At 39.2% G+C, this 21,667-nt stretch overlaps 1 protein-coding gene across 1 annotated transcript; it reads right to left on the reverse strand.

The window, feature by feature from the left end:
- Positions 1-897: 897 nt before the first annotated feature.
- On the reverse strand, positions 898-21,080 carry dennd1a (DENN/MADD domain containing 1A). The gene is given in 26 exon segments (XM_028462453.1): positions 898-1,390; positions 1,393-1,986; positions 1,988-2,110; positions 2,805-3,030; positions 3,156-3,293; positions 4,683-4,747; positions 5,431-5,562; positions 5,644-5,681; positions 5,684-5,702; positions 5,781-5,852; positions 7,767-7,807; positions 8,651-8,738; positions 8,981-9,082; positions 9,991-10,116; positions 10,204-10,305; positions 10,608-10,653; positions 10,914-11,014; positions 12,256-12,366; positions 12,734-12,787; positions 13,485-13,565; positions 13,673-13,742; positions 14,425-14,544; positions 16,275-16,324; positions 16,516-16,559; positions 18,803-18,867; positions 20,961-21,080. Coding segments are annotated over 26 exon segments (2,781 nt in total). The 5' UTR covers positions 21,074-21,080; the 3' UTR covers positions 898-1,330.
- Between the last annotated feature and the right edge of the window lie 587 nt (positions 21,081-21,667).

Here is a 21,667-nt window from a genome sequence, read left to right on the forward strand (position 1 = left end):
ATTATTATAGTCATCTTAAAGATGGAAATCATGGTTTTAATCACTAATAAAATGGTTCAAAGTGACCAAAAATGGTGGAAAAGGTGGTGAAAATGGATTTTAAAAACCACAAATATTGGTTAAAAGTTGCAAATTAGAGTGGACAAAAACAGACAGAAAAAGTGGTAAAAAACAGTTCAAAGTGTCAATATTGGCTTAAAAGTGGCAGAAATGGGGAGATGCAATTTTAAAAAACAGGAATAATTCATTTAAACTGGCAAATAATGGGAATGACAAATCGTGAGTGTGGTTAAATTGGCAAAAATAAGCATGAAATACAGTGAAGAGGTGAAAAGTGACAATAATGGGTCAACATATGAGACATTAAGTGGGAAAGTGGTGCAAATGGGAGTACTGTACCAAAAATGCATTAAAAAGAGTAAAAAATGTCAAGAAAAATGTATAAAAAAATAGGTTAAAAGTGACAATAATGGGTAAAGTGGTGGAAAGGGTTTATAAGTGCTGAAAATGTCTTGAAAGTGGAAAAATGTGCAGAAAAGGCATTAAAATGTGATGTAGAAGTGTCAGAAATGGGAGTAATGTAGCAAAAATACATTAAAAGGAGCAAAAAATGAAAAAGTGATGAAAATATGTTAAATATGACATGTTTGGTGGAGTTGAAGAAAATGGGTAAAAATAAGCAAAAATGGGCTCAAATTGCTTCTTTAAAGGCATCTGGTGACCACCTCCTAGTGTCGTGCGACCCCAAATGAGGTCCCGACCTCCAGGTTGAAAACCCGTGTTACATGATGTGTCTATAAATATTAAAACATTTCCTTTAGAACGTCATGCCCCTGAAGGACCATATTGTTTCTCTTCAATCTTTCAACAACTCAGTGACCTTAAACACTAGTTAGCTTAGCTTTAGCATCCCTTTATTAAAGGAGAAGTCTTTAAAGTGCTTCTTTCATCTTTTCAACAAACACACACACACTCCGTCCCATGATTGTGTGTCACATAGTTTAAATAGTTTATTGAGAGAAAGCGAAGCAGGTTGACATCCTGTTTGTCTTTGTGAGAAAACGTTGAAATCTCATTTAAATGATTTAAAAACAACAGGTTCACTGTATGACGCACTTTGACCTCTGACCTTTTCACCCGTTTCAAAGTAAAGTAACCAATGGAAACCAAACATTTGGAGCCAAAAGCAGCTTTAGAGTGAATTAAATATTTACACATTAAATCAGAGCGTGAGAGAGGGAAGCTGTGACCTTTGACCTGTAGGTCAGTCTGTCCTTATTCAGCACATTTACATCAGACATTATATATTTATATATTACACGTGTGTGTGTTACTCAAACGTCTCCCATTTCTTACGCAGGTCGTCTGCGCTGGTTTTGGGGGGGGGGCAGCAGGTGGTCTACTGAGGGGCAGCAGGTCTCCAAATGGATCCTCGGCCCCCCTAGTGGCCCCCACTGGGACTGAGGTCTGTGCTGGTCTGTGGACCTGGGGGGTGTGACCCAGGTTAGTGATTGGGGGGCATGGGTAGGACAGGGGTCCACAGAGGGGGGTGAACATGGACCCCCCTGGTAGCTGAGGCCTGTAGAATCCCTGGACCGGAGCGTAGCATTGTGGGTAACGCGGGGCTGGGAAACCAGCACCTGGTTGGGGGACGTAGACCACGCTGAAGGGGTTCCCCCCCCCCACTGTGGGGGAGTAGCGCTGCAGGGCTGGGGTGAAAGGATTGAGAGGGGCGTGGGGGCGAGGGCCTCCAGAGGAGCTCAGAGGGTCCAGGAGACTGATCAGGTCCACGTGGTCTTCAGTGGGCTGAGGAGGGCTTTTCAAGTCCTGGTCCGTGGTCCGAGTCAGAGCCAGTCTGAACTCCTGCCCCCCCGACAGAGCCCCTCCCTCTGCAGCCGCCCCAGCTTTAGGGCGGGACTGAGACGAGGGCGGGACCAGGGCGGTCCCTGGTTCAGGGGTCCTCCTGCCCTGAGGACGGGGGACGGTGGATGCTTCCCACTGAGGGAGGGGGGGTCACTCTGGTCTGAGCCGTGGTGGGGATCCTGCTGTAGGAACTGGACAGTTTGAGTCCTGGAAGAATCTGAGACTCACTGACGTCCACGTCCATACGCTGCGGGACACAAGCAGGATTTTAGAAAACAACAACGTGCACTACACACGAACACACACACGCACACACACGCACAACGAACACACACAAACACACACGCACTAAGTGTGGAGTGAATAATGCCTGTAAAAGTGCTTTGAGTGTCTATGATAAACTGTATAAAATCCAATGCATTATTGTTATTATTATAACACATTAAAGATGTTTCTGTGGTTTGAACATTTTAAAAAGCAGTAAAAGGTTAAAGATGGTGTTATTTAGTCATTTATCATAGAAAAACAACTGATCATGTGATCACACACTGATCATGTGATATAATGTAGTCATTAGGGTTATTTATTTCTGTTATAGTCCTAGGTTTAGTCAAATAAATGAGGTTAAGGATTAGTCGACTAAAATAAACAGGAGTTGGGTGCATTTTTTTTTAAGATTTTAATTAGTATTGAATCAACCTGATATTGGATGTTATTAATAATCGTAAACACACACGGAACAGATTTGATATAAATAAAGTTAAGATCACGTGATTACATGAGCTTTGATTGGATTTCGTCTCATGTGACAAAAGTTTAGAGTCGTTTTTATTAGTCGATTATCAATATATTTTGATGTAGGTTTTCAATCTGTGTTTTTTTTAATTAGTCATAGTCTGGTTAATTGAACTTAATAAAGTGTAGTCTATGAACATTTTTACCTGGTAGGTGAACTTGGTCTGTAGATCAGAGCTTCTCGTCGTCCTCAGGTCTTCTAGACTTTTAGTCAAAGCCAGTGTTTGACCGTCTGGTTCGTCCTGACAACCAAACATCTCACCCAACAGGTTAACGTTGGAGAACCTGTCGGTGAGCGGGCTAGGCGGGGCCGTGTGACTGTCCCCGCCCTCTGTCAGCTCCGCCTCTTTCAGGGAGCGGTAGGGCTGTGGCCTGTGGAGACAACAGGTTACTGGTTACTGTGCACAGTGTGACAAACATCTGTGACACACACACACACACACACACACACACACACACACACACACACAGAGAGAGCCAATCAGAGAGCTGCCTACAGTGGGGACCAATCAAAAGGAACAGAGAGCAGAAAGCTGTCAGGAAATCCAGAGATGGAGTCGTCATTGTAATGGAGTTCATCTCCAGAAGAATCCTCAGATAGAAAAACTGTGTAGTGTCGAGTAGGACGGACAGAGCTGGAGTAAGAAAACACACACACACAAACACACACACACACACACACACACACACACACACACACACACACACCACACACACACACACACACACACACACACACACACACACACACAACACACACACACAACACACACACACACACACACAGTGAGGACCACCTGTCAATCATCTTTTAACACTATATAAAGTGTTAAACTCGTGTTTTGTTCTTGTAAATAATCAAATAGTAACACTTTATTCTTGAATTTAACTGAGTGTCACAACCCTCTACAGGGAAGGATAAAACAGACTTTATACAGGAGAGAAAACAGATAAAAAGGAGGACAGTGTTACACACACCCCAATGAGGGGGGGGGTACAAGGGTAAAGGAGTTTGGGAGGGTAACCAATAAGAGCAGAGCCATACTGGTTTCCATCCTCAATTTGGGGTAAAAGTAACTGTGTTTCCATGACAGAATTTCATAAAATAAAAAAGAGACGTGGTCATGTGACGTCTCTTTGCAGAGAAAAGTGTTTCCATTTCAATATCAAAACGTCTGAAAACCTCCTCATGAAAGTGTAAAAACTTTTTAGCAATATTTTAGTTTTTTTTCTGGAAATTCAGGTGTTTCAATTATCAGGTTTTATTGAAAATATCTAGATATTGTGCATTTCCAAGAGTAATGGAAACAAGCAAGTGTCAGCGAGACAAAATGATGAAGAGACGGGATTGACTAACGCTTTGCACGATCACGATCCACTAAATAAATCGATTCCATGTGTCGTATCTAAACGCATCATTGTGAACTGTGAGGGAGTGGAAGTGTAGGAGATTTCCCTCTTCACAGGTGCAAAGTGGGAGGGTGGGGCGCGTGCAGCTGCGCACACGCACCACACACACAACACACACACACACACACACACACACACACACGGTGAATTCAGACATTACAGTCAATCACAATAATTGCGTAAAATGCTAAATGTCTGCCGATCCGATAAAGCTGATCAGATCGGCGTAAAGCCTAGTATTGGCATCAATTATCGGTCAAATAAGCAGCAGAATACATCAGCATATCAGATATATCACCCCACCACTACAGAGGGTCAACCTCCTGTCAGTGATGAGGTCATTGGTTTTAAATAATGAAGGTGATCATTCACTATAGAAACACTGACTAAAGTCTGATTTTTATCAGAATAACCAGAAGAAAAAGCATTTACAGTGATCTCTATTAAATATATCAAATGTTTACATTTAAAAAATGACTTCACGCAAACTGTTTTCATCTGATTTCTAGGTCTGTCCCTACAGACGTGTCAGTAAATCCTTCCTGTCTGTCCTTTTTTAATAACATTTTGTATAGTACATCTAATCATGTGTGTTCTATAGTGGGAGCTCTTACTGGTCAGTGCTGCTTTCTACACACACGTCACTGCTGGGTCTCTTCACCAGCGTCGGAGGCCAACCCTAGAGGAACAAAGTCTTAGAATGAATAAACATTTAGATATTCTACATCACGTGTCAAACTCAAGGCCCGGGGCCAAATCCTCCCCTTTAAAACATCCAATCAGAGAAAATAATGAATTATTGTGTAAATGACCAAATAATGTAGTTGTAAATATCTCGGTAGGGTTGCAAAGGGGCGTAAACTACCTGAAACATTTCCACGAGAACTTAAGCTCTGGAATTTTGGCTATTAAAAAAATAGGAACTTTTCACGGGAATTATTTATTGAAATTAAGCAAACGTTGGGAGTCATTTTACATCACTATCATTTTTTTTTTTTTTAAAACAAAACATTTCAAGTTTTATTTGGAAGTAGAACTTCATAATTATTCAAGTGGAATTTCATTGAATTTGTCAGAATGAACCTCAACAATATTTGAAAGGATTTCCAGTTTTAACATGTTTGTAAAACACCATGAATGTCGTTTTTTACTCACAAAGTGTTAAAAAAAACCTAATTTTTCCAAAATCCTCCTCAATCCTCAAATTATTTGACTAAATGTTCCCACATTAAATAAATAGTCACTCCCCGTCAACTACTGCTTGTATATTGTCGGTGTCTTATATACTACATATATTTACACTCAGAGTCATTGAGCCTCCTTCTCTACTGATGTCTGTGTGTAGTCAGTAGTTAAACCCACCTGTCCAAAGTGCACAGTGATTGGTCGAAGCTGCCCCTCCCCTTTCAGAGCTCCAGTGAAGGGAGTGAGACCCGCTGAGCTCTGCTCATTGATCACAGCTGATCCTCCAGTGGAGAATCCATTCTCTGATTCCTCCTGTGGAAAAAACCAGGGATTCAACGACTTGGAACACACTGAGTGTCAACCCTGGGTGGGGGGTGATTTGATTTATACACACCTCTGCTTCAAGCGGCTCTTCACCTCCTTAATGCCATCTTTGCGTGATCTTTGGCCTGTTGATGAAGGACAAACACAGACTGTAGCAGTGATGAACACAGAGTTTTCTCATAGAGGGGATTTACTGTACTTACAAACTTGTAGACAGTCTTCATGGCTGGATTCGCTTTGGTCCTCATTGTGTTAAAGATGGCCCCGCCCCCTTTCTGTCACAAAGAGTTTACATGACATTTGTGAGCTGGATTAGTGAGCCCTACAGTTTATTATGAAAAAAGGCAAAATATATGAAAGCCTGAAAACAACCTGAGGAAAAAGAACAGGGCCTGTAATATAACACTTTACACAAACTGTGATTAATAAAAGGAAACCTAGCGCGAGAATGTGCACACGGTACGTTAGCACACAAACATGTGCCGATGGTAATTAATTAGTCCATTTAATGTGCTCATATATCAGAGTTAAAGAGCCACATTGAGCCTGCAGCCTTATAGATGTATATTGTCATTTAAAAAGTAGGAACAATTAGTTTAAACTGGCAAATAATGAGCATAACTAATTGTAAATGTGGTTAATTTGGCAAAAATAAGCATAATAAATAGTTGAAAGAGATTAAAAGTGACAATAATGGGTCAACATATGTGACATGAGGTGAAAAAAGTGGTGTAAAGCATTTATAAGTGCTGAAAATGTGTTGATAATGGGCTAAAATGCATTAAAGGGAGCAACATAATGGCAAGAAAAAGTGATGAAATTAGGCTAAAATATGGCAAGTTTGGTGTAGTTAAGCAAAATAAGCAAAAATAAGCTCAAATTGTTCAGAAAATATTCTTAGTTTATTGAAGGCATCTGACGACCCCCTCCCAGTGTCTCACGACCCCAAAAAGGGGCCTGACCCCAAGGTTGAGAATCCCTGTTTTAGTTCATCGTTAGCTCTTTCTTTTTTTTTTTTTTTTTTTTTTCTACCTTGTCTGCACATGCTTTCGAAGGTTAACACTACAAGAAGTGCAATCTTTTGACAGCAATGCATATTTTATTATTGCAATTAAATAAATTTATTTATTTCATTGCATAATTGTGACCGTCACCAGCCCTCCCTAGGGAAGGGTAAGAAATACTTTATTAAAGGGAGGATGTAAAAAAGAGAGGGCAGTGTTACACCAAGGTGAGGGGTTGGAGGGGGGTGGGGAAGTTAGCAGGGAAGAGGGATACAAGATAGGATATGGAATGGGTGAGGAATAGTTTTAAGTGATGCGATGTGAAATTGTGGTTGTGTATATTGTGTTTATTGTTGTGTTGTCAAGCCAGTTTGGTGACCAGTGTGTGGTTTAGGAATAATGGTGGTGGCTGTGAACAGAGGAAGAGGTGAGTGGACATTCCATAAAACAGGTATTTGGGAACAACGTGTCTAAGGCTGAGCCCAGTATGAGTGTTATCCCACAGCCCAAGGCCAGTGCATCCATGACAAATGTATTTCCAAGTACCGCCACTGCAAAACCCAAGAGCCGCCCCCGGGCCCGAAGAAGCAGTCAGGCCAGCAGCAAGAGCAGGCAGCCTAAGGGCCCCCGGCGACCACCCCACGGCCAAGCAGTCCCCCGAACGCCCCCAAGATCCCAAGCCGAGAGGCAGCCATCGCCCCCCCATACACACCCGAGAAAGCCCCAAGGAGCCAAGGACCCAGCGCACCACGCCACCGATCCCACCCCCAACCCCAGACCCCCCACCCCATCGACCCCCCCACCCCCCCCCCCCCCCCCCCGCGCCTAACCCCCCGAGGGGAGGGCCCAGAGAACTCCCTGCCCGAGGCCCCAGCGGAGGAGCCGAAGCCCACACCCAGCAGACGACCAGAACCGCGCCGAACAGGCAGCCAGTGGCTCTTTCTTCACCCGTTACACTTCACTGTGTTTCCAGCCGTGATGAGTTCGACTGCTGTCACTGACCTACTTTTCATTTATAAGTGGATAAATATAGAAAACACTTATTCTCACATTTACGTCTCATATTCTCATCTTTTGTGTGTGGTTTAGTTCTGTTTTGATTTAGGTGAGCACACACAGTCAAAGACACGTGCACACAGACACACGTTTATTTACTGTTAGACGTAGTAAAGTAGGAACGCTCACCTTCACAGTAAACAGCCACTGGTGATAGGTTTTATCACTACCTGAAAAAAAAACAAAGTCCTACTGAAAAAGGCCCCACATCAACGTGCACATCAAACATGCACATCAAACATGCTGTTTATCATACGTGATGTAACAAGTTCAGCTGAAACCTTTTTTCTGGATGGAAATGATCAACTTTAGGAGGAGTGGGAACAACAGAACCTTACAGAATCTACAAAGTCAGTTATAACGAGTCATTTACAACGAGTCAGATTTTATGAGTCGGATATAACAAGTCAGTTAGGACAAATCAGTTACAATGAGTCAGTTACAATGACTCAGATATAACGAGTCATTTACCACAAGTCAGTTACAATGAGTTATTTACAACCAGTCAGATGTAATGAGTCAGTTGTAACGAGTCAGTTACAATAAGTTATTTATAAGTCAGATGTAACAAGTCAAATGTAACAAGTCAGTTGTAATGAGTCAGTTATAACGAGTCAGTTACAATAAGTTATTTATAAGTCAGATGTAACAAGTAATTTATAATGAGTCAGTTGTAACGTGTTAGTTAAAACAAGTCAGTAAAGAGTCAGCTATAAAGAATCAGATATAACGAGTCATTTAAGAGGACAAAGCCCAAAGCTTACACTGTAACATTTTGTTGTGTTTAACTTCTACTATTTCTTTTATCAGACGCTTTTGTTTAAAGTGACAAACAACACAAGAAAAAATACAGAGCGGAGCAAAAAACCCTCAGTAAATGTGTAACAAGTGCTTCAAGTTTGATTGGCTGCAGGTGCTGCCATCTAGTGTTACAATAACATAATGTAACCATAAGTAATAATTCAACATCAATATCAACAATGTCAATCATCATCAACTGCTTGCAGACGTACCTCCATATTCTCCCATGCTGATCTCCTCCTCAAAGACGTCACTGAAACCCTGTCCAGAGTTTAAAAGGTCCAATCGGCCGTCGATGAACTGCAGGTTGGAGAACAGAAGGTTTTACCATCAGAGAAGAAACATGCAGCGTTCTGCTCATCTACCACTGTAAAGCCCTTCTACAGGTAAGCTAGCTAACTATCACACAGAGCATCACCAGAGTGCTGCTGAGCTGATGAGAAGTTTAAACTTTTACAGCACATGTGTCACAATGGACAGGATTGGTTGAATGTGCATTTGCGTAGAAACAAGAAAAAAGTGAACTTTGTTCTAAAGTCTACCTGTTTGAAGAACTGCAGCTGAATAGCGTTCTGCAGGAATTGTCTCATGGCACTGCTGCGATGGTTGAGGAAGGTTTCCTCATTAAAAGTGATCAATTCCTCCTAAAGTGTGAGACACAGAAACATGCTGACATTAGTTCTGAAACAATCAATGATCAATGGGCTTTATTCATGCAACACGTTTACTGGACACTCATCTTTCCCACAGTCATGAAAGCAGCACTTCAAACTGGTATTATTGTAGAAAGAGACATAACTCTCTGGATACAGGTTAGTGAATACTGTCCACAATAAACCATTCATCAGTTTATAACTAAAGATCAGCTACAAATGAAATAAAAATAAGATAAACATAGCACTAAAGATTAGCTAAAGAAGAGCCAAGGACAAACTGAAGAAGCTAAAGATAAGCTAATGTAGAGCTAAAAAATATGCTAACGTAGAGCTAAAGATAAGCTAACGTAGAGTTAAAGATATGATAACGTAGAGCTAAAGATAAGTTAAAGTAGAGTTAAGGATATGCTAACGTAGAGCCAAAGATAAGCTAACGTAGAGCTAAAGATATGCTAACGTAGAGCCAAAGATAAGCTAACGTAGAGCTAAAGATAAGCTAACGTAGAGCTAAAGATAAGCTAACGTAGAGTTAAAGATATGCTAACCTATTGGTAAAGATAAGCTAACGTAGTGCTAAAGATATGCTGATTTAGCGCTATAGATATGCAAACGTAGTGCTAAAGATATGCTAACGTAGTGCTAAAGATAAGCTAACGTAGTGCTAAAGATATGCTAATGTAGTGCTAAAGATATGCTAATGTAGTGCTAAAGATAAGCTAACGTAGTGCTAAAGATATGCTAATGTAGTGCTAAAGATAAGCTAACGTAGTGCTAAAGATATGCTAACGTAGTGCTAAAGATAAGCTAACGCAGTGCTAAAGATAAGCTAACGTAGTGCTAAAGATAAGCTAATGATAATAAGATCACGAGTAGTGATGATGAAGAGGAGTACTGACCGGCTCCATCTTCAGGGCGTTCCTGTAACTTCCGAACAGAGCAGCCTGACTCCTGAGGAAAGCTCGAGCTACGCCGTCTCCTGGAGTCGCTGAGAGCTTCTTCAAACGGCTTTTCAGAGAAGAAACCTGAGGAGAGTGTGTGCACGTTAACACACACACGCTAGCTCCTCGCTTCTCTAAACACTGCTCACATGTGTCACAGTAGTTCCTCACCACGTCATTGGGTAAACTTTGAAGGTCATCATAAGGGCTCTCCAGTGTGTTAGTGTCTACGTTCAGGATCACTGCATCGTCCAGAGCCATTGATCCAGCTTTCTGTGGGAAACAAAGAGAGAAAACACACACACGGAACTCAAAACACACGCAAACACACACACACAGGACTGAAAACACACTGGGTAACCCTAACCCTAAACACACACAGTGGCACACACACGCGCACAGACACACACGCGCACAGACACACACGCGCACAGACACACACGCGCACAGACACACACGCGCACAGACACACACGCGCACAGACACACACGCGCACAGACACACACGCGCACAGACACACACGCGCACAGACACACACGCGCACACACACACACGCCGCAAACACCACTCTTACCCTCCATCAGGCTTGAATGTATTCCAATGAGATAAGGCATTGGAGCACTAAACACAGAAACATGATTAACATCATCTTTGAATCACAGCAGTAAGAAGAAGTAAGAAGACACTGCAGATTCATTCATTCATTCATTCATTCATTCATTCATCCACTCATCCATCCATCCACCCATTCATTATTTAAAGGTTGTGTGTACAGGTCCAACCTAAATCTGTGTGTGTGTGTGTGTGTGTGTGCGTGTGTGCGTGTGTGTGTGTGTGTGTGTGTGTGTGTGGTGGTGTGTGTGTGTGTGTGTCTTTCTTACCAGCAGTAGTCCAGCAGATGCTGGGGCAGGACAGGAATGTAAACGTGTTGCCAGTACATTGGGTACAACATGGCAGCAGATCCATGGACACAGGCCGTTAACTGTGGACACACGTCACTTACTCAGAGTCATCAAAGATGGACGACAGGACACTTCACATCACACACACTTTAAGTAAAAGACGAGCTCTAATAAGATCAACGTGTGTTTGTGTGTGAGAACAGCAGAGTGACGTATCAGGAGAATGTGAACACACCTAAACACTGTAGTTATTACCCACGGCCTGTGGGGGGCAGTAAAATACTGTTAATAACACTGTTGCACTAATAACTCCCAGTGAGGATGATTATAACTGTCACATCCCTTCTGCTGGGTTGCCAGATTGGTTCATTAAATGATTTGACATTCATATATCAATTAATATGAACTAAAAAAGCCTAATTCAGTGTTTCTCAAAGTGTGTGACGTACCCCCCTCCCTAGTGGGGAACAGAGGTATGAAAGGTGAGGCCCAACAAATAAAAGGACATTTTCAATTTCATGCCAATCTTCTTTAAAAGCCTTTCTTCATTGACAATAAAGTTCATTAACACTAAACACACAAACAAAGTAATAATGAGAATCCTAAAAATGTAGCAGAAATTAAAATAGCATTAAATTATGAGAAAGCATTAGATATGGAGAGGGAACTAAACGTAACAATGAATAATAAAACTTTCAATAGTTGACTTAAAAAAATTATTTCCTTCTTTGTTTTCTTCAGCTTTTTGCCACAAATTGTAAACAATGTTTTATTATTTCCTGTATTTTTGACTGCTACACTTTTACATTTGTTTTTTAAGCAGGTAACTGGTTTAATTTTTGAAATTTGACTTATTTATTAAATATGCTAGTTGTTCCTTGTTAGTTCATTTCATACGTGCACTGAATTTCCTTTTTTGTTTTCTTGAGCTTTTTGGCACAGATTGAAAATAGCATTTTGCTATTTCCTGTATTGCAAAGTCACTTTTACATTTGCTATTTATGCAGGTGATTAGTGTAATTTAGTTAATTTATAGTTTTTAATTTATTATGAAATATGATGAAACTTGTAGCTAGAACCACTGGCCTATTTACACAGTTTAATGTCGTTTTTCATTCGTTTATGACGACTGAAAAACTATTCTCACCAATGCTGCATCGTCCCTCTGAATGAAAATGAGGAGGTAATATAACATTAGGAGTAAAATACATTTGTGAGATAATGTAAACTGATTAAACAGACATTGTTAAAGATGGAATCAGTGAATGATTAAAGTAGAAATAATTCATTGAAAAAAAGAGGAGGAAGAGGATCTACTCACAGTGCTTAGTTTGCTACAGCAGATGAGGATTCGGCGTTCATACAACATGCTAGCGTACAGCTGAAGCATGTTATTCACATCTACTGCTACAAAATACTCTGTTAGGTTCCTCTGTGGAAAAAAAAAGAATACAAATTATTTGGAAACACAAATCAAACGCAGGCTGAGTAACATTAGCTGTTTCCATTACCCTCGGAAATGCACAAATTCAAAATATTTCAATAAAAACACTCAAATTACGCTTTCATGAGGAGGTTTTTACGATGTTTCCATATTGTCAGGTATCATTAAATCAAGATGGAAACAGTTTTTGCATAATTCCACAGGCTCCAAAACAACCTTGAATGAAAACGTGTTTAAAAAGAAAATATACTTTGTCCAAACTTTAGGAAAATCGCTTTTATTTTGCAGAAAAACTGTAATAGAAACATAGTTAAGACTAACAGAATTTAAATTTAATGGTGATGACATCACTCACGTTCTCTGGTATACATGGCAGCTCTCTGCTATCAGGCACAGTGAAAAACGAATGCTAGAAAAAGAACACAAACACTTTATTGTAATAATGCTGAGTCAGTCACAGTATTTAAGAATCAATGAGACATGTGACATAAATACAGCAAGATTCCTTTTGAATAATATGGTTTTATTTATTTAGACAACTGTTAGTGAGGAAATCCACTTTGATCTCCTGACATGTTTTGACTGACAACAGCCAGTCTTCTTCAGAGGCATCTGCTGATCATTTTGATGTTTCCTTTGATGTTTCCTTGACTTCCGAGTTACAATTCATAACGTAATATGTTAAAGTTCTGAATAAATGAAACCTTCAGAGAATTAGAATTTTGCTGAAATTCTTACACACAAATAATAATAATAATTTTTTTTTTTAATTTATTGTTAACTATAAAACATTTCAGGCGAGCCCACATGAGATCAAGACCCCAAGGTTGAAAACACTGACCTACGGGAGGGCGGAGTTTAAAAGTCCTTGAAAATAAAGGTTTGAAACTTCAAAATAAAACAAGGTTGGAAAATAAAAATTTTGTTCGGTCTAGGTTTCTATTTTAATCAATCCTTCTACTCCTAACAAATATTCTCATAACAACGCTGCAAAAAATTAACACAATGTTTGTGTTCAGGGAATGTATTTAAAGTATTGACGAATCAAAGCATCAGTAACCTTCTTGTTCAGATGAATCAAAGGTTTATGAGGAATGTCAACTCACCACTCCAAGGTGAACAGGAAGCCCGGGCTCAGGGACAGGAAGTGAGTATAACGTCACCAGCAGCTCCTGCCACTGACTTTCCTAAAGGACAAAGAAGCTTTTAGAAAGTGGAGGAAATGAGAACTAATGGATGGATAGAGTAAAAAAAAAAAATGCTTTGATCGCTATGGTAACGGGAGTGTGCTCACCGCGCCTTTAACAGTGTAATCAGAGAGAATGTTGAGGAGCTTGTAGAACACTTCAAACCAGGGAAGGTAGCTGCAACGAGACGAGCAGATCCATCCATTAGATCAATGAATCAATTTATATTCCTACGATCCAACTACATTGATCTGTGCTCGACAGATCAATGTCACCGTCATGTTAAAATGAAAAGAATCAGGTTCAACCACTGCTCATTTAACCTGAACAAATGTTGGTTGCAATTCATTTTTTATATTAATATTGTATTATTTAAATGTATAAAAAACAAAGCAGAAGGGTCAGGTAAACCTAATATGTATTTTTATTGAAAACGTATTGATTATTAAAAAAGATAACATGTTCATTCAAACTGAAGTGTTGGTTGATTTTTAAATAAAATGTGAATACATTCATCGTTAAATGTTGTTTGTTTGTGTCCATAAATGATTCCTTTACAAAAAACAACAGGAATCAATGAAAGCTCACCTGTGCTCTCCAGTATTCAGGGATTTATTTCACTCACACTGTACACATTATTATTATTTTGGCTAAAAAGTCACTGAATCGATTACGGATTAACCAATATTATCCATGACTCGAGTTAAAATGAATCTTTACACCCCTAGTACATCCCCATGCTCCACTCTCTCCCTATTCAACACTTTAGGACCAACAAACAACACAAATATTGCATGAATCACTGTTACTGAGTGTGAGAAGTGATGATGGATGTTCACCAGGTGTGTTACAGACTGACCTGAGGATGCAGTAGCAGGTGTGAGCACCAGGAGAGAGGCGACAGAATCCAAACCTCTGTTTGCTCTCTATATCAGTCAGAACGAAGGTGAAGCTCTGTCCCACCTGGTTCACCGTCTCACTGCAGGAAACAAGGAAAGACTTTAGGAGTGCCACAGAGAGCAGAGCAAGGCCCACTGAGAATATTCACATTTCATAGAATAAATTATGTATCACAGAAGAAAACAACCTGACTACCATTCTCACATTGATGGGAACGATCAGAGTTTAGCCCTTAGGGGACAAACCCCTCTATGTAACAGTTGTAAAATAGAAACTAGAGCAGCTAGAACGCTAATTCTTTTAGCTGCATCAGTGGTTCCTAAACTGGGGTACATGTACCCCTAGGGTAAGGTTGGGTACCAAGAACAGGTTCCAAATAAGAACCAGTTCCAAATGTCACGTTCCGGAACCGTTATGAAGATGTTTGAATTTCAATTCTTTTTTTCGATTCCTAAATGCCTGAACTCGACTGTTTCCACGGCTTGCTCTGTTTGTTTTCGCGGGGTTTGTATAAGGTGTGTTCAGAACGCGACTGTAGCGACTGTAGTCTCAGTGTGTATGTGTGTGTGTGTGTGTGTGTGTGTGTGTGTATCGGCCGGTCAGCTTGTCAAAGTGTGTGTGTGAGTGTGTGTGTGTGTGTGTGTGTGTGTGTGTGTGTGTGTGTGTGTGTGTGTGTGTGTGTGTGTGTGTGTGTGTGTGTGTGTGTGTGTGTGTGTGTGTCTGTATGTGTGTGTGTGTGTGTGTGTGGCTACGGTTTCAGTGTGGACCGTGAAAGGGAGATAGGAGCTAATCACCGGTAAATAAAGCCCAGTAAAACAATCACCAGGGATAAATATTTGCTCCCTGTAAAGATAGTCACTCTAACAACAGGTAAAATTATAAACTTGGTGTCTTTTAAGGCTCGGCTGGAGTCCGGGCCGCCGCCATCTTGGATTATGTCGTCACCAGCACGTCATCACCTCACGTCACCGCCGCAAGTCGCACAAGTGCAACAAGAACTGTTGATTATTTGTCACATGACTGTTCCAGGGTTTGAGTTTGTTTTATTTAGTTTCACATCTACCTGTAGCTCTTTGTTTTTTACACTGATGACAACTTGTTTGTAGTTTTATTTCAGCAAGTTTCACTTTTACAGTTACAGCTGGAAGCCTTAGTAATTGAGTACCCTATTTACATTACAGCAACCAAATGAAACTATATCAACTAAGTGAATTAATAAAAATGCTCGTGTAAAGCTTTTTCAAATAAAAAAATCTACTCTGAAATCTGTGACCTGTTGACCTGCACAACTCAAAGAACTGGAATCAAGAATTGTTTAGAACAGGAATCAAAATAGAGAATCGGAATCAGAATCGTTAAAATCCAAACAATGATGTATTCAGCAGTCTAATGTAACGCCTCTTCACTCTGTTCATAAAAATGATCATATTTCAAAAAGTTAAATAAGTAAATTGTTCAAATCCCTACTGGAGTGTTCACAAAGGTTTTGTTTATTGTTTCTACATTTACATTTTTTTGGGATCAATGTGTTTTGTGTTTATTTACTAAATATGATTTTTTTTATTTATGATTTTTGTATTTTCCTAATTATAACACAACACCTTTAAGTACTGTTTGTGGTTTATTTATATGTATAACAGTTTATCCTAGGTTGTAAGGATTCTAGGGATGTAAAGTTAATACACACGTTCATGATGTTCAATCGACCCTGTTGTGTGTGTGTGTGTGTGTGTGTGTGTGTGTGTGTGTGTGTGTGTGTGTGTGTGTGTGTGTGTGTGTGTGTGTGTGTGTGTGTGTGTGTGTGTGTACCTGTCCATGCTAAAAGGGAAGCAGAACTTTGGAACAGTCTGTAGTGTCTCCTAAAAGACAGACATCACACATTATTATTAGTTTATTAAAGCTTATCAATAACCTTTAGTGCAGTAACTACACTTTTTTCAGGTTCATTAATAATAATGAAACATGTTTTGCACAAAACAACATTATGTATAGGATCAGAGAGTTATAAAACTAAATGTAAAGGTGTTTAATGGTGTGGTTATAGTCAGACCTGCTCTGTGTAGTCCATGGGGAACTGTCTGAGCAGAACAGGTTCTGTTTGAGAGGAACAATAGAAAACAATACAAATAAGCATGTTTTATGACAGAGTTTACAGGTGATCAAACATCCTTTTATGACTTGTTTCTCAGTGTGCAATGTTCGAAAAGAGATTTTTGATCAATAGCCAGCAACAGGAGGGTTGAGAAAAAACAGATCCATTCATTATAAACCAATGTATTACTCACATTTTAACCTTGAATATAAGAATATTCTATTATTGAATTTAAAAAAATAGAAGACCCTGAAAAATAACCTTAATAAATCCAATAAAAACAAATCATATAGTAACATATAATCTTTGTTTTTATATCAAAGCAATATCCAATACTAACATGATCAGATCAGGACACTTTTACAATAAGTGAAGCAAGTTGATTAGTTAAAAAAAAAATTATTTTTTTAAAAACCAACAGAGAAAAAACACTTGGCGTGGACCAATGAAATTATTTATAAAACACATTTAGAGCCTGATTTACTAAGGAAACACATTCTTAAATGGATAAAAATCATCTTATTCCCATTAACTGTTATCATGATTGTTTTAATGCTGATTCAGACGGAGTTTAGTGATGATGTCATTGCTCATTCTGAGCGCTTGTAGCAGCACAAACTGATCCAACTTTCCAAACAGGATAACGTAAATAAATGTGAATCTAAACAGGAGAAACCAAACATCATGTCAGGAAAACAACAAGAAAACAGCAGGAGGTCCAGGGGAGATGGACAGGTAAAAAAGAAGAAATAAATAGATATATTGTATTATAATAATAATGTAATGTAAAAAGAATAACTGATTCATTTAAAAATGCTGACTGAAACAAGTGTGTTGCTAAACAGGAAGTGATTACAACAGTCAGAGAGGAGAGGAACCCTCTGAGCTTTACACACAGTTACTCACACAGTGGCCTTAAACCAGAGATAGGCAACTGGTGGCCAGGGGGCCACATGCGGCCCTCGGTCTAATTTTGTGCGGCCCTTAAAGCAACTGCATAGTGACTCCAATAACACAAAATGATACCAAAAACACACCAAACAGCAACAATAACCCACAAAATGACTCCAAACACACACACACACACACACACACACACACACACACACACACACACCCAAAAAATAAATACATACAACAACAAATATTAACTGAAATGATGGAGAAACAAAACATAAGCTATTGTTTGTTCTTTCCTGTATTTTTTCTCAGAATGGCCATTTTTCCAAAATTCTGGCATGAATTTGAAAAATGTGGCCCTTGGATCACACAATCCTATATTTGTGGCCCCCACTCCTATAAAAGTTGCCCATCCCTGCTTTAAACCAATCAGAATGTAGGAATCGTGTCAAACTCAAGGCCCGGGGGCCTAATCTGGCCCTTTAAAGCTCACAATTCGGCCCGCAGGATAAAGTTTTTTTTAAAAATGACAGAGAAAGAATGACTCATTGTGTAAATCACCAACTAATTCAGTTGTAGATATCTCAGGACCTCCAAATATACAAATTCAATGAAACTGTACATTTTTTAATCACATGATGGAGTCATTTTTAACTTGAAATTGTTGTAAGAACTCTCAATTTTTCCAAAATCCTACATATTTCCTTTAATGATTCTGCAATTTTTTCCCAAATTAAATAAAAATTGATCACAAAATCAAAAAACTTTAAGATCCTGTAGAAACTAATATCTGTCACTTATGGCTTGAATATTTCACATTTCCAAAAAGGAATGGGAAGAAGTACATACTTCCATAAATCCCTTTTTTGTTCATTAACTAACTTCCCATGATAATAATTATCATCATAAACTCAATTTCACGTTACAAAATACAAACAGACAGCACCATAAATATAGAGTCAATCTTAATAAATGGACTGTTAGACCTTTTATTTGTGTTTTTTTGCATGGTTTAAATGAACCCCACGTCTGAAATTAAGGTATGTATCTATCTATATAGGGCACATGTGTCAAACTTAAGGCCTGGGGGCCAAATCTGGCCCTGTAGACCATCCAATTCAGCATGCAGGAGAGTTAAAAAGACAGTAAACCATGAATTATTATCTCAATGACCAAATAATTCAGTTGTAATAATGTAACAAATTCAATGAAACTGCACAATAATTGGAGGATCGCAATTTTCTCACACTTTTGTCACATGACTGCAGTCATTTTAAATCTCAAAATCTTCAAAAAAAACTCAATTTCCCTGAACTTATTTCACATAAAGACTCCAACGACTCACCAGAGCTGTAGGTGGTAGGATGGGACACCTCCAGATACACCTCAAAGGTAGACACCGGCTTCTCCCTGCAGAAATAAATACATGTTCAATTATTCTGCTCCACTAGGTTTATATAATCAATAATAAAACACTAAGGCTTTATCTAACCTAGTCTAATGGATCATTCCGTCATTTCAACAAACGTCCCACGCACTTTGGACTCAAAAAATTCTGAAATTTTTACCATTTGTTCTGTGATTCTTCCATAGGCACAATGTACATTTTTAGTTGAATAGGATGAATATTTTTTGAGATATGGCACCCCGAAAGAAGGGAAAATGTGGAACATGAGGATTAGTTAATGATAAATCCAATCGTATGTTTTCAAAAACTATATTTTTAAATAGCAATTTTTTTTTAATCAATTTTAAGAAAAACTAAGGCAACCCCATTAGAATTCCAGGCTGTCACGGCAACAAGGTTGAAAAAAAAAAAAGCTACTTTAGAGTATGGGTAGTAGTAGTACTTGTACTTTTCTGAGTATATTTCTGAATCAGTAAATTTTACTTGCACTTAAGTATGTTTTAAAAGAAGTAATTTGTTACATTTCTACACCCAACGATTACTGAGTAAATTAATATTTTTGTAATTACTTTCTTATTTACGTTTCATGGCACATTGATCATAATCAATGTTCATTTCTGATCAATGCCCAGACCCTTTCTATGGTTCAGGTTGTGGTTTCTATATCCACATGGCCCTGTTTTAAAGTTAATAAATGTATCTATACTTAAAGCATGAACATTTTTAGTTATCTTGAATAGAATTCATTGGTGTTATCTGATCTAAAACCAAGTTTGGATGAACTACGGCCAGGCCCGCAGAACGTCTCCACACCGAACAGCACGTACCACGTTCCCGAGAATTCAATCAAATGACTCGGTTCCACCGAGTAAAAAAATGTCTCCCTTAACATCCGCTCATAGAATAATATCCATGACAAATTACAGCCCAATTCAACGAGCATTAACGGAGGAGTAGTCATTTGAAAAACTCGTGGCACATACGGAGTAATGGGTCCCATTCATATATCGCAATATTTGACTCACAAATAAATGTGAAAACGACTTTAATCAAAATTGCCAAAAAAAAAGAAGAAAAAACAAAGGGGGGGGGGGGGGGCTCTAATTGAACTGTGCAAGGCATAATCATAATCTACATTGAATAACCTTTGAAACGATATATCACCAGCGACTCATCATATTATCTCATAGATAATACCTCAGTGACACTTACTTGACTCATTCATATATTGGTATGTGCCAATGATTCGGTACCAACAACTGTTGCAATATTTGACTCGTAAATAAATGAGAAATCGAAAATCGGGCTCCGAGCGTCGATGCGCACACACCCATAGATTATAGCTACCAAATTACTGCCCGATCCGTTCACAATTAACAGAGGAATAGTGAATTAAACTAGTGTAAACAACAAGAAAGAGTCCTGTAGCCTGGCCTAAAAAAATTACAATTTGACAAACATTTTATTTCATACAGATACATTTGTGGAAAATAAATTAAGTTCCAATTGTGGTAAATGTTGTCTCTTCCTTTTTAAGGTTCTACATGAGATGATTACTGTATGCAAGGGACCCGTACTAAGATTTATTACCAAAAATAAACTTGTACTTGAGCACAATTTCAATCAAGTAACGGTACTTTTTCTTGAGTAGGAAATATCAGTAATATTACACATATGGTGTCCAGTGGGTTTTGTGTTTTAATGTGTGACCATAGGCAGTGATGTTGTAAAGTAATACTCGTTACTTTACTTTATGAAGGATTGTAACGTGTAATAGAACATGTGATAACACGGCTGATAACGGCACCGGTTACATAGAATTTGGTGGTAAATGTTACAGATTACAGTTACTCTACTACTTTACACACACAATTATCTAAATTATCGCTCCCAGATTTCACTGAAACACGGTAACGTGAGTAACGGAGGAGGGTGACAGAGCTCCGGGTGAACCGGGACCCGGGCTGTACGGTGGGAGTGAACCCTCCGTTCCAGTAGACCTAGGGGTGTACAGTGTGGAGCTAATGCTAACCAGGTCCGGTTCTAACCCTGATCCCGTCCAACAGGCCTTATAGTCCGGCGGTGAAAGGCTCACCTGATGCGGGACCCCATCCTTCCGAGCCGGGCGGTGTTTGGAGCTCCGCGCTCACAGCTAGTTGATGCTAACCCGCTGTCACTGAGGCATTGCTCTGCTGCGCATGCGCACATCGGCCACTCTCTGCTCTTTGCCGGACTCTGGGAGTTGTTGTCCTGTGGTGGGTCTTCCTCAGAGCAGTCCTCTAATGTGGACTACAAAGACCACAATGACGTTGGATGGACGACAGCGGAGTCTCGTGATGTTTATTAAACCATATTTAAATTACCTGATAAATGATTATATCGATAAATATAAGACTTAATAACTTTATTAGTTCATTTGTGATTAATAATGGGTCAAAGTTCCACACTCTCTCTCTATATATATATATAAATCTTTATCAATTGCAAAAGTCGGTTTGTTTTGTGTAACGCGTAAATATGTCCGAGTCGAATGCCACACTGTGTGAATAGTTCCTCTACACAAACCGTAGTTTGAGAAGTACATTAGACCAAAGCATGGACAACTAGCGGTCCGGGGGCCACATACGGCCTTCAGACTAAATTTGTGCTGCCCCCAAAATAAATGCATAAAATGACTCAAAAATTACACTTAACTTCTAAATTCTAAAATTACTTCAAAAACACACACAATGAAAAATGAAAATGAAAAATTACACAACAATAACAGAAAAATAGACAAATCAACAAAATACACAAAATGAG

This window comes from Gouania willdenowi, chromosome 12 (genome assembly GCF_900634775.1).
Source record: "Gouania willdenowi chromosome 12, fGouWil2.1, whole genome shotgun sequence".
In the NCBI taxonomy this organism is placed as follows: Eukaryota; Metazoa; Chordata; class Actinopteri; order Blenniiformes; family Gobiesocidae; genus Gouania; species Gouania willdenowi.